This window comes from Myotis myotis, unplaced genomic scaffold (genome assembly GCF_014108235.1).
Source record: "Myotis myotis isolate mMyoMyo1 unplaced genomic scaffold, mMyoMyo1.p scaffold_m19_p_14, whole genome shotgun sequence".
Classification (NCBI taxonomy): domain Eukaryota; kingdom Metazoa; phylum Chordata; class Mammalia; order Chiroptera; family Vespertilionidae; genus Myotis; species Myotis myotis.
In genome coordinates, this window is record NW_023416318.1 from 32,808,792 (window position 1) to 32,821,649 (window position 12,858).

Genomic DNA, 12,858 nt, shown 5'->3' on the forward strand with positions numbered 1-12,858 from the left:
TTCACCCCCCAAAAAATCCAGTCTGAGACATTCACATTTTGAACATAATGTTCCTTTATCCTACACCTGCACTAATTTCAACTGGAGAGCACGTTTATCAATACGATTGAAAAATGACACATTTAAACAAGGCTTGTTTCCAGGGATGTAAAGAATCTCTGTAAATAGAGCTGAAAGTCTTTAGCAACGTTTTCTTCCTTGTTTCCATGAAAATGATTTGAAAAATCATTAGCAGTAGTTAATAACATTAATCTACATCATTCCAAATCAACCATTAAGTCCTTACGTACCTTTTCATGCTTGGACCCAATCAGGAGGTAAGTGGGACCTTGGTCTTTGGGGTGGATCACGATGGTGTAATGTGTGGATAACAGACTTCGCCCACTGGCTTCATAATCTTCATCTGAATCACAGGATCTGTCAACCTCTTCAACTTTAGCCTCCCAGAGTTTGATCTGACCTAAAGGCAACTAAAGTAAATATTAGTAATTGTGAGGAAGGCACTTTCTAAATCTTTTCCTAGTAAAATTTTTCATATTCCTTTTCATTCTTACCTTTATAAAGCATACCTTTTCTTAAATGAATGCCTAAAGGCAATTGGATTATCTGTAGTTATGAAAGTAGTAGTCACCACCAAAATACCCAATTGCAATATTAAAGAACAATTTGAATACTAGGCAATTACCTTTTGTGGAAAAAGCAAGAAGCTACTTTACTTAGTCAAGCAATTATGTAACTCAGTCAAAACATTCACTTGTCTCCCACCCCCCAAAAATTGATTCAATTAAGATACTGGATCAAAAGGACAAGAGTGGACATAGTCTCAATAGAAAAAGTAACACAATTAGGTAGCTGGTACAAAGAAGTGTGATTAACATTTTAAACTGCAATAAAATGAGTAGTGTTCTGAGAGGTTATTTACTAGTATTAACAGACATAATATAATACAAAACAATGCTATGATTTCTTAATTTAAGGGTAAGAAAGCTTCTTAAAACTGATGCATATTACATTTTACCTACTCTTTTGTTGACAAAAACAACTATATCTGTTGTGTTGAATGTCCAGCATATTTGTTCTAAAACTTTTGCTTTAATTAAGTACATTTATTCCAGGGAAATACAGTCTGCTTCTGATTTGCAGCTTCTAAAATGTCTGATCAGGTTTGCAACTGCAATCTGAAAATATTCATTCTGACTCCCAGAAGAACATTTACCATCGTACATGTTCATGCTCAGCCCGGGCTCAGTGCTCGGACCCTTCTCCATCCACATTCACACGGGTGATCTCATCCACGCTCATGGCTTTAGTACCAGCATATATTAGCTGCCCCTGCATTTATAACGCCAGGCTCGCTAGCTGTACTTAGACGTCTAAGAGTATCTCAAACTTAATTTGGTAAGTCCTCTCCCACAACCTGCCCTGGACAGTGTCCCCCATCTCAGTTGTTGGTAACTTCATCTTTCCAGCTGCTTACGCCAAAAACCTTGGCATCATTCCTGACTCTTTTTCTTTCTCTTCTATCCCATACCTTCCTTTTCAGTGAACAACTCTAGTCAGCAAGCTTTTCAGAATATATTCAGAATCTGGTCACTTCTCACACCTCCACTGCCACCAGTTAACCAGTCATCCTTCACCTGGATTACTGTAATAGCCCCGTAACTAGTCTCCTCCTCATTCCCTCAGACAGCTACCAGAGTGCTCCATTAGTCATAAGTTAGATCATGTCAATGTTCTGATCAAAAAACTCCAATGGCCTCTCATCTTACTTGGAGTAAAAGCCAAAGTCCTTACTATGAAAGGCCCCCTGGGATTTGATCCCTGTGACGTCTCAGATCTCAACTCCTACTAATCATTTCAGAGCAAGGAAGGGAAAGAGACAGAAACATCAATGATGATGTCATACCTGGAATACACAGAGTGGCTTCTATTTTCCTGACTTAAAATTTAGTTGGGATTATACTGAATTTATAATTTTGTATTGTGCTTATTCATGTAGCATTTATGTGAGCATTTCCTACTTTACTTCAGAAGTATCATGTTTAATGGCTGCACTGTATTAATTCCCATCTATGAGCAACACTGGAAATAATGGCATGCATTTTAAACGCAGTTACTCTGAACCGAGAGTGCAATCTGTGCAAATGGAACAGAGAAAAACCAACTGACCCATGTGGTCACTGGACCAAGAAGTTCAGTCTCATTAACACAGTAATTGGTCACAAGCCGCTGTTCTGTGCCACTGGCATCTTTATTTTATGTGAGCATTCTTGGCCCATGTTGGTTCAGTTTTTATAGCTTCAGTAACCCAGAGGTCACATGGAGTAGATATCCTATATTTTTACTCAGAAAGTGAATATAACTCAAGTTCTTTTTGGAAGAAGATTAGTTAAAAATGAATAAACAGGACATAAATAGGTAGATGAATGGGTAGGTAAATGGTATGGAGGGATTCGAGGGCCTGGGACAGGGCTGGATTCTTTTTCCTCCCTGCTCTTCTTCCCTAGTTGGTTGTTCCCTTCACTCAATCTTATTTAGTCTGTCATACCTTGACAGTACAAGAAATCGATGTTTTGGAGTGAGGAAGAGAAAGGCTTTTCTCTTCTAAGAAAAAGATGCATTAATTAAAAGTTGCAAAAACGTATAGTTAAGAATCAAGACCCTTGTAGGTATATAATTACCTCAATAATAAATTTTATGCAAAATTTCAACCTTATCAAAAAAGTCTAAACTTTTAGCCAGCGACCAAAGAGTAATAGAAAAAACTCAAGACATAACAAACAGAACATTCCTCTAATTAGCATATCAAAAATACATACATACCTTATCTTCTTGACTTCGAAAATAATATAACGTTTTTCCTACTAGTGTACACCAGACTCTCTTGGAGTAGCCATGCTTCACCTGAAATTATATTCCAGCGAATTATGAATGTAGCCAGCTCAGGACTCTAACACCTTAAAGGAAAGTATGGAATACACACTCTATTTGAAGCTGTATAGGTATCCAGTTTGCTTAAAGTGTAAGTGATATTCCAACTAGACTGTCAAATGCGGTTTAAAATGTACCTGTAGCGGCGTGACATGTTTTGCTTTGGTGCTCATCATTCAACACTTAACAAATGTTTACTATATGTCAAGTACTGTGCCTGGGATTGAGGATTCAAAGATGGATAAAACAAGATGCTGGTTTCAAAAGTACGTATATTTCATTGTTTTCATATTTCATAGATGTCCAGTAACCCCATAGCTCTCTAGGTTCACACCCTAGGTTAGAAATGTGTCTGAGACTGAGCAAGTGAGGACAGAGGTCATGGGGAAGGGTAGGAGGTGAGGGTAGGGCGTGGGTATATTTTTTTGCAGGACCTTTGCAATGACTTATATTTAAATGGACTGTTCTGATAGTAACTCATTGGGAAGGATATAAATTATTGACACAATAGATTTTTACAGTAGGCAAGTCACTACAGTGAAAAGGCCTGAATTTTGAGGTCAGATAGACCAAGGCTTAAAGTCCAGTTCTACCGCATGCCAGATGGTGTCCTCAGGCGACTGACTCTTGGCTTCTGTGGGTAACATGGGATTACTGGACACCTCATTGGGCCGTTGCGATGACCAGAGGAGAAAATGTCAACAAAGCAGAATAGTAGTTACTCAATAAATGCTTCCTTCCTCCCTATGCATAAGAAGTAAAACACATGTTTCATTTAAACCCACAAGCAGCCAGCCTCTGGGCTTTCAAAGTTACGGTTTAAGCAAACAACTCCGCCATCTCACAGTTTGAAGGATTTAAAATGCTGCTTGAGGAAAAACAAAAAGAATGTTTTATTTGGGAAGACATGTTTCAGTTTAATTAAATTTAGAAACATATATTTGCAGACAAATATCCTGGAAGTTTTAAATGGTTTGTGTTATGCAGGGGTTTTTTTTTGCTTCTTCTTCTTCTTTTAAACAAACTCAAAAAAAAAAAAAAGAGAGAGAGAGAGAGACTCATCATAACTGGAGTATAATGCATCAGGCTGCAGAGAGTATCCTTTTGAAATGATATAGCTTTAAAATAGAACAATGGGTACTATTGAAGAACTACAACTTAATGAAGGCTTTTGCCAATTCACTGTAAAAGCTCTGTTTAAAGCCATAGTCTATCTTCATATGTAGATCGAATAATATTAGTTTACCTTAAAACTCTGACTTACTCTGAAAAACCCACAAAGCAAATTACACTAGAAGAATCCTCATGAAAATGGAAAGGCAATCTCAAAACTCAGGGCTTTGGGGAAATGAAATAATTGAAAGAATCATTTTTCAGTGTACCTTGCATCCATAACAAAGATACTTCCTATCAGTTCTGCTTGAAACTTTGAAAGCAAACAGTGAATCCTATCCCGGTGAGCCTTTGTCACCACACACATAAGCTCCCCTGGTCTTCTCTCTTCTCTTGTATTCTCATACCTGTAGCCTTGTCCACTACAAATCCTGACACCAGCCTTGCTGACTTCAGTATCTAGGTGAAGGTCTTGTGATAGTAAGAGTGGTGTAAGGAAAGAGGGAAGTGGAGGGAGGTGGCACCTATAAACAGTTTATATGTGCCAGTCACTGTTCTAAAGAATGTTACCTGCTTAAATAACTCATTTAATCCTTCCTCCAACACCCTGTGAGGTTGGCACTATTATCCCCACTTTATAAATGAGGATGCTAAGGCAGAGAGCCTTGTACATAATTTATTCACGGTCACACAGTGGCAAGTGTCAGAGCCAGGATTTATGCCCATATTCTTGCCTTAGCCTCTGCTACACCGCCTCTCTATATCCTTAACCCTCAGTTCCTTGCTCTCTTCACCTGCTATCCCTCCATTTTCACCATCCATCCCCTCAGCCACACCTAGTGCACTCTACCCTCTGATCTCAACCTCCCTCCGCCTGCCTCTCTCCTTACGCACACGACTCCAATTCTTTGACTTCATTCAAAACCAAGCCCCCTAACCCTCCCATTTTAGTCCAGTTTACCAGTCCCCCCTGCTTCTTTCTCCACCAACCTTGAATCCTGTGTTTGATCATAAAATAACTCCTGCACCAAGACCTGGGATTACATTGTATTCCTATGGCTCTGACAAATCCACCCAACAAAATTTTTCTCCATTTGCTTTTTTAAAAAAAATATTTTTTTATTGATTTCAGAGAGGGAGAGAGAGATAGAAACATCAATGATGACAGAGAATCATTGATGGCTGCCTTCTACACACCCCACACTGGGGATCCAGCCCACAACCCAGGCATGTGCCCTGAATGGGAATCGAACCATTACCTCCTGGTTCATAGGTTGACGCTCAACCATTGAGCCATGCTGGCTGGGCTATTTTTTAAAAAAAAATAAATGAATTATTATGTAAAAAAAAAAATTCATCCTAAGCAGTAAAGAAAAGTTGCAGGAGTAGAATATTCAGAATCAAATCAGTCAAGCTCTTAATATCTACCTACATATTTCTGTACTTATTAGCAATGTGACAACTTGGAAAAACCTGTTCCCCTCTAAGGTACTCAAAGCTGCTCCACAGCATCTCAGACTGTAGCCTGAATGTGAGCTCAGAACAAGTCACTAAGAATAGCTGAGGGATGTTTTTTTGTTACAAGGCTCTGAGGGTGAAAATATGGGGGTGGACAAGGATTCATAACTAAGTAGGAAGAAAACCTACTTAGCATCCTGTCTATGAACCATAATGGTTTGGTCATCAGCTAATCACATCACCTTTTACTTATTTAAAATGCAATTGTGAAATGGGAAGCAGAGAACAGCAGAAATGTAATATGAGCAAAAATTAATCAACCATGTTGATAAATTAATAAGCCATGCTGATTAAAACAGACAAACAAACAAACAAAAAACACAAACTAATTTTGGGGTAAGTAACAAATCCTTGGCCATGGAATCATATTAAACTCTAAGGGCTTGCTATACATGGTCCTTGATAAAGGAGGACATCCAGCCATTATGAATTAACATAAGAATGTGATTTAAAGTAGCACTGTGTTCACTGGAAGATATACACTGAGTGGCCAGGTTATTATGACCACCCCATCAGTACTTCATTGACACTTCCAAAAATACTGAATATTGAAAACTTCCTAAGCAAATACTCTCAAGGTTTTATTATTATTATTTGCATAACTAATTCACTTCATTGTACTGATGGGGTGGTCATAATAATCTGGCCACTCAGTGTATATTTTCACAGTACCAGAGAATTTTCTAACCCATCAGTAACTGAAAAAGCATTTTTATGGTAATGTAATATTTGAAAACAAAACACACAGGTCATTCATTTCTTGATTGAATGTATTGATTTTTTTCTGTTACTTTTGGAACAGCTGGTCAGTCTGCAAATATTACTGAATAACACATTCCCATACTAATATTAAGTATAGATTACATAGTGGCATAGCTCATCACAACATCTAAAGTTTTCACCTCTTACATAAACAAAGCACATGGATAATGAATGGTTGTAGAGATTATTTTTGGTATAATATTTTATGTGTAAAAATTTTATTATATTTCTCTAAAAGGGATAGTAAATATCTGTCAAAACCAATTGAAATTTTAAAAATTAAATAATATTTTAGCATAAATCAATACCGACTCATTAAAAAGTTAGAAAACAGAACTAAGTAAAAATAAAATCAAATCACGTATTCAATATACATTGGTACACTACCCATGCAGCATTGGTGGTAAGCACAGCCGCCTTCGTTCCTATGAATATGTTTAACAAAAGTTGTGCTTTAAAGCATTATACACATTCTGAGTGAATATAATTCTGCACTCTACTTGTTTTATCACCCAACACATCATATTTCCGTAACATTAAATATTCTTAACAATTAAAATGACTACAGAGTAAAGCATTATCTGATTAAATACATATTTATTTAAGCTACTCCCTACTCTGCATCTATGTTGATCCCAAGATTTCTTTAATATAAACTATGCCATGCAAGTAATCTTTCTGGGGTAATGGAAATGTTTTATCTATATCTTGATAGAGTGACAGTAAACATCTATCAAAACTCATCAAACTCTGCCCTAACTGGTTTGGCTCAGTGGATAGAGACTGCAGACTGAAGGGTCCCAGGTTCGATTCCAGTCAACGGCATGTACCTTGGTTGCGGGCACATCCCCAGTGGGGAGTGTGCAGGAGGCAGCTGAATCGATGTTTCTCTCTCATTGATGTTTCTAACTCTCTATGCCTCTCTCTTCCTCTCTCTAAAAAATCAATAAAATATATTAAAAAGCAAACAAAAAAAACCTCATCAAACTCTACACTTAAGATCTGCGTTGTAGTATATGCTAATTATATATCTTTCTTTTTAATAGAGAACATCTATCTGTGATGAACATCCTTATACTTAAATCTTTTACAAATTAAGACCATTTCCTACGCATAAATTACTTAGACTGAGATTACTGAATCAAAGCGTATGTATATATGTTTTTAAAATATTTAATATTCTTTCATTCATTTGTTCTTTCAAAAATATTTACTGAATAAACAGTTTGGCCAAGACATTGCCAAACTGCCTTCTAGAGTAATTCTCTCACTAGCAGATTTCTCAATTTGTGTCAATACTGCATTTCATAATGTTAAAAATGTCCCCCTTTGACCAGATTTTTAAAAATATCTATGATTTCAAGTTGTGCTTTTTAAAGAACGTTATTAGCGAGAGTAAAATGTCTTTCCACATGCTTCTGGAGCATGTGTATTTCATCTGACCTCTCCAGCTCTGCTTCTTTCCCTTCGTGTCCTTTGCTCCTTCCCCCATTGGTACCCTTTACTTACTGATTAGAAAAAGCTTGTTTTTCAGCCATTTCAAATACCTTTTCAAAAATTCTGCCTAGAGATTTTTCGAGAGTAAGAACATTTAGATTTTTATGTATAGTAGTCAAGTTTGTCATTTTTCCTCTTTATGGTTTTGTCTTTGGCATTCTATTTAAAATACCCTTCTCCACCCCCAAGATAACATAAATATTCAATGTATTTTCTCTGACACCCACTATTCCCGATCAGTGGGACCCTGCCAGGCACACAGAGGCCTCCTACCTTCGTGAGCAGGCCCTTCACCGTTGGTTTGCCCTCAGTCTGCAGTGAAAGCGGGTTGGCAGCTTGTACTCGAAGAACATTCTGTAATACCTTAATCCATTCCTCCAATATATTGGGAGAATCTGCAGTCAGATAGTATGTGTGCTTTTCAGTGGTCAACTGGAATGGGATGAGAAAGAGACAGGAAAGGGAACGCTGAAGATTTAGGCTTATTTGCATTTCCTAGTCCATTCTTTAAACATTGCTACGTAACATGGAAACAAACATGCTAAACCTTGAATCCTAGGTGGGAAATAAATGACTCCATAAGTAATTTAGCATATTTTAACCACTCTGTGAGAATTACAGTGATTAACATTCCGTTAAAATTTTTTTTCCAACTGAAGTTTACTTTAAATTTTTCATAATATTAAAATTTTAGATCATGATTTATCTTGTTTACTCAATACATTTTCCTTTAAATGTGCTATAGGCTCCTGGTTGTTGAAGTGAGGAGCAGAATGACTGGAGACTGTACTAAAATAACACATTTTATTTATTTATTTATTTATTTTATTGCTTAAAGTATTACAAAGGGTATTACATATGTGTCCTTTTTTTCCCCCCGCCCTTGACAGTCCCCTAGCCTCCCCTATTCCCCAGTGTCTTATGTCCATTGGTTATGCTTATATGCATGCACACAAGTCCTTAGGTTGATCTCTTACCCCCCCACCTCCTGCCCCCCAACCCTCCCCGGCCATCCCGCTGCATTTTGACAATCTGTTTGAGGCAGCTCTGCCTCTGTATCTATTATTGTTCAAAAGTTTATAATGGTCTCTATTATCCATGAATGAGTGAGATCATGTGGTATTTTTCCTTCATTGACTGGCTTATTTCACTTAGCATAATGCTCTTTAGTTCCATCCATGACGTTGCAAATGGTAAGAGTTCCTTCCTTTTTACAGCAGCATAGTATTCCATCGTGTAGATGTACCACCGTTTTCTAATCCACTCATCTACTGATGGGCACTTAGGCTGTTTCCAGATCTTAGCTATGGTGAATTGTGCTGCTATGAACATAGGGGTGCATATATCCTTTCTGATTGGTGTTTCTGGTTTCTTGGGATATATTCCTAGAAGTGGGATCACAGGGTCAAATGGGAGTTCCATTTTCAGTTTTTTGAGGAAACTCCATACTGTCTTCCATAGTGGCTGCACCAGTCTGCATTCCCACCAGCAGTGCACAAGTGTTCCTTTTTCTCCACATCCTCTCCAGCACTTGTCGTTTGTTGATTTGTTGATGATAGCCAGTCTGACAGGTGTGAGATGGTACCTCATTGTTGTTTTGATTTGCATCTCTCGGATGATTAGTGACTTTGAGCATGTTTTCATATGTCTCTTGGCTTTCTGAATGTCCTCTTTTGAAAGGTGTCTATCTAGGTCCTTTGCCCATTTTTTGATTGGATTGTTTAACTTCCTTTTGAATAACACATTTTTTAACCAAGCCAGGAGTTGTTATAGAAATGAAAAAAATCGCCCTAGGGGTTTGGCTCAGTGGATAGAGTGTCAGCCTGTGGACTGAAGGGTCCTGGGTTCAATTCTGATCAAGGGCACATGCCTGGGTTGCAGGCTCGATCCCCCGTAGGGGGCGTGCAGGAGGCAGCCGATCAATGATTCTCTCATCACTGATGTTTCTCTCTCTCCCTCTCCCTCTCCCTTTCACTCTGAAATCATTCAATCAATTATAAATAAAATAAAATCTTGCATATAAGTTCTCGGAACTAACATGTGATCAGACATTATGAACTTGCAATTTTTTAGACTCAAATTAACCATACGTCAAATTTTCCAGATATTTAGGAAGCTTACAAACGACCTTTATCTGCCATGCTCCAAGACAAAGCTTCCATGATTCGCCTTTCTACATGTTGGGACAGTTCTCAGGTATTATCCACTGGAAACACAGATAATATAACTTTCTAATAAATGTTGAAGTCTACCCTCTCGAGGAGCAAGATAATAATGATTATTAAAGGCATTTCAAAGTGTCTGAATTTAAATCACATATACCAAACTATCTCAACAGCCTACGTCTTAAATGTTACAGGTTTCTGTCAAGACTGGCCTATTTGTGAGTGAAATGGTCAGTGGCTCCTCTATGGTGTGACTTAGTGGGAACTAATACAGCCCCACTGCTCACCAATATCCTTCCCATTTAGGCGTCAACAGCATCTGAAGTTCACAGAACTGTCACTTTCTGGTTCTGTATTTAAATACAAACACTCCTGAATTTAATATACATTAAACTACTAACATCTTCATTTATCTGATAACCCTCCCCTAAAATAGCTAGACAGTTTGAAAGCTGAGAATAGCTGGGAGACTAAGTATAGGGAAAGAACAGTATAAGCGATAAAAGGCAAATGAAGTAGTGGAGAGTTACTCAACACAAACTTAGCTTATATTATGGTTTCATAAATTTTGAGTCATCAAACTGAACCCAAAGTAAATTTTTACAAAATAGTGAATATCCAATCTCCTCTTTATTACTTTGAAATATTGAGAATTGAGTTTTGCATGATACAAAAACATGGTTTTTTAAAAAGTACCTGGACTGTTTGTTTGTTGTCTCCTCTTAAAATACTGCAGGATGCACTAAGTTCAATATGGCCGTGGGGTTTTCTAATTACATCACTCTGTATGAAAGGAAGAAAACCAAAAGCAAAGTGATTACCTGTAGTAGCAATAATAAGAAATGCTTTAATTAATAACATCACGGAAGAAAATCAATCAGGAGTTTGAATTCTAGTTTGAGGAATTCAGTTCCAAATAGCAAGCACTGCTCAGCTGGTTGGGCATTGACCTATGAACCAGGAGGTCGAGGTTTGATTCCTGGTCAGGGCACATGCCGGGTTGAGGGCTCGACCCATAGGAGAGAGCGTGTAGGAAGCAGCCGATCAATGATTCTCTCTGGTCATTGATCTTACTGTCTCTACCTCTCCCTTTCTCTCTGAAACCAAACAGCAAGCGCTTTCCACTCACCGGAGATTTGTAGTAAAGTAATTCACCACCTTTCAGAACAAACCATCTCCGCTTCCAAGTCTTGACTTTACCGCTCATTTTTAATAAATAGCCAGATTTTTCCAGTGGCTCCTAATTAAAAAGAGATTTTAAAAAGTATTTCAGTTTCCTTTGGAAGCTCCAACTAACAGATTTATTCATTTAAGAAACGAACAAAACCCGATGCAGTGCTTACGTTTTTCCCGTTATCACTGGAAGACGAGCACGTTTTAGGGAGCTTCTGCTCCGGCTGCGAGCACTCGGTGTCTGTGGAGTAGGCATCTGGGGGGATAGCATAGTCACTTTCAGAAGCCACGGAAGACAGAGACACACCTAGGTGAGTAAAGGAACAAATCAAAGTCAATATTTAATAACTGGGTGGTCCAAATGCTGGCTGCGATTCTCTGAAGGACACAGCTATTCCTAAATCATAAGCCTTCCTACGCTAGAATCAGTCTCATGCCTTTGGCCGTGAAGAACTTTTAAAGCAGAAAACGGACCTAAAGGGTAAGGAGTAACATGCAAGTCTTTAAGGAAGTCAAAGGAACGTTAATATTTAAAATGATTACAAGCAAAGCTGCTTTTGCATATATAAAATATATACATGAGTCTACAAATGTATCTTTTAGTAAGGATTAAAATATGTGCACTTGCATTTTTATATATAGGCAAACAAATATTTAATCCTTTTTTTCCCAAATATTTAATCTTAATTAAGATTTGCACAATCACATTTACTTTTTGTAATCACCTTTAAAGTAATTCACATTTACAAACACCCCACAATTTCAGAATTTTTTTGTATTAAGTCCAATACTACTAGTTTATAGATTTTAAAAATATTTTAAAAAGAGAAGCAGTATGATTTAAAGACATAAACAGACTATTTCATTTGCCAGTGGCTACAAGAGAAAATTCAGGGAACATTTTCACAATAACTCACTTGGCTTTTAAGAAAAAGACTTGCAAATTGCAAGTTATATTTGGAGGGTCATTACAATGGAGATTTTGAATATATTAAATAAAATCAAGGATTTAGGTCATTATTCATTACACTTGTATAGCCAATTTTAAAAATATTTATTAACATTTAAGGGACATTAGAACAATGTCACTATATCATTATTATTTATGTGAATAAGACAAGTAACAGTTGTGATAACAGTAATGTCTTTTTTCTTTTAATGGAAGGACAGACATTTAGATCTATAAAGGACCTAAAAGATCTTTTTAGCTAATCCCCTCATTATCTAAGGAGACTAAAGGATTTGTCCAAAGTCAAATAACTAGGCATGGGCACTCCTGGAGAACAAACAAAGCTCAGGCTCCCAGATCCAGGGCCAGTATGTGAGGCACCATCCTAGGTGCTAGCGATAGAACAGACAACAAAACAGAACCTTTCCTGTCCTCATGAAACATAGATTCTAGTTGGAGGGAGACAGATAAAAAATAGGCACTAAGTCCCATGGAAAAATAATATGTAGGGCAGACTAAGGGAATTTTTAAGAGTCCAGCAGTTGGAGAAGGCAAAGGAGTGCATCTGAATGGTGTGGTCAGCGCAGATCTCTGAGAGGGCAGTGTCTGCACAGGCACCGAAGGAGGCGCGGGAGTCAGCCATATAGACACCTGGGTGAAGAATACCAAGCAGAGAAAGCAACTAGTGCAAAGGTCCTGAAATAAAAGCGGGCCTGGAATGTTCCAGGAACAGCAGTGTGGCCAGAGCTG

General features: G+C 37.7%; 1 protein-coding gene across 5 annotated transcripts in view; it reads right to left on the reverse strand.

The window, feature by feature from the left end:
* Nucleotides 1-12,858, reverse strand: part of PLEKHH2 (pleckstrin homology, MyTH4 and FERM domain containing H2) — a 76,913-nt gene that overhangs the window by 29,868 nt on the left and 34,187 nt on the right. For 4 of the 5 annotated variants that reach the window (XR_004971854.1, XR_004971853.1, XM_036334719.1 and 1 more), the window contains 6 exons: nucleotides 11,330-11,466; nucleotides 11,116-11,226; nucleotides 10,683-10,769; nucleotides 8,095-8,253; nucleotides 2,824-2,904; nucleotides 291-470 (listed from right to left, as the gene is read on the reverse strand). Coding sequence is in view for 3 of the 5 variants with exons in the window: in XM_036334719.1 (XP_036190612.1) it covers nucleotides 291-470; nucleotides 2,824-2,904; nucleotides 8,095-8,253; nucleotides 10,683-10,769; nucleotides 11,116-11,226; nucleotides 11,330-11,466 (755 nt within the window). In the remaining 2 variants the exon portion in view is untranslated. The remainder of the gene's footprint in view (nucleotides 1-290; nucleotides 471-2,823; nucleotides 2,905-8,094; nucleotides 8,254-10,682; nucleotides 10,770-11,115; nucleotides 11,227-11,329; nucleotides 11,467-12,858) is intronic. The other variant, XM_036334720.1, reaches the window with a different exon arrangement.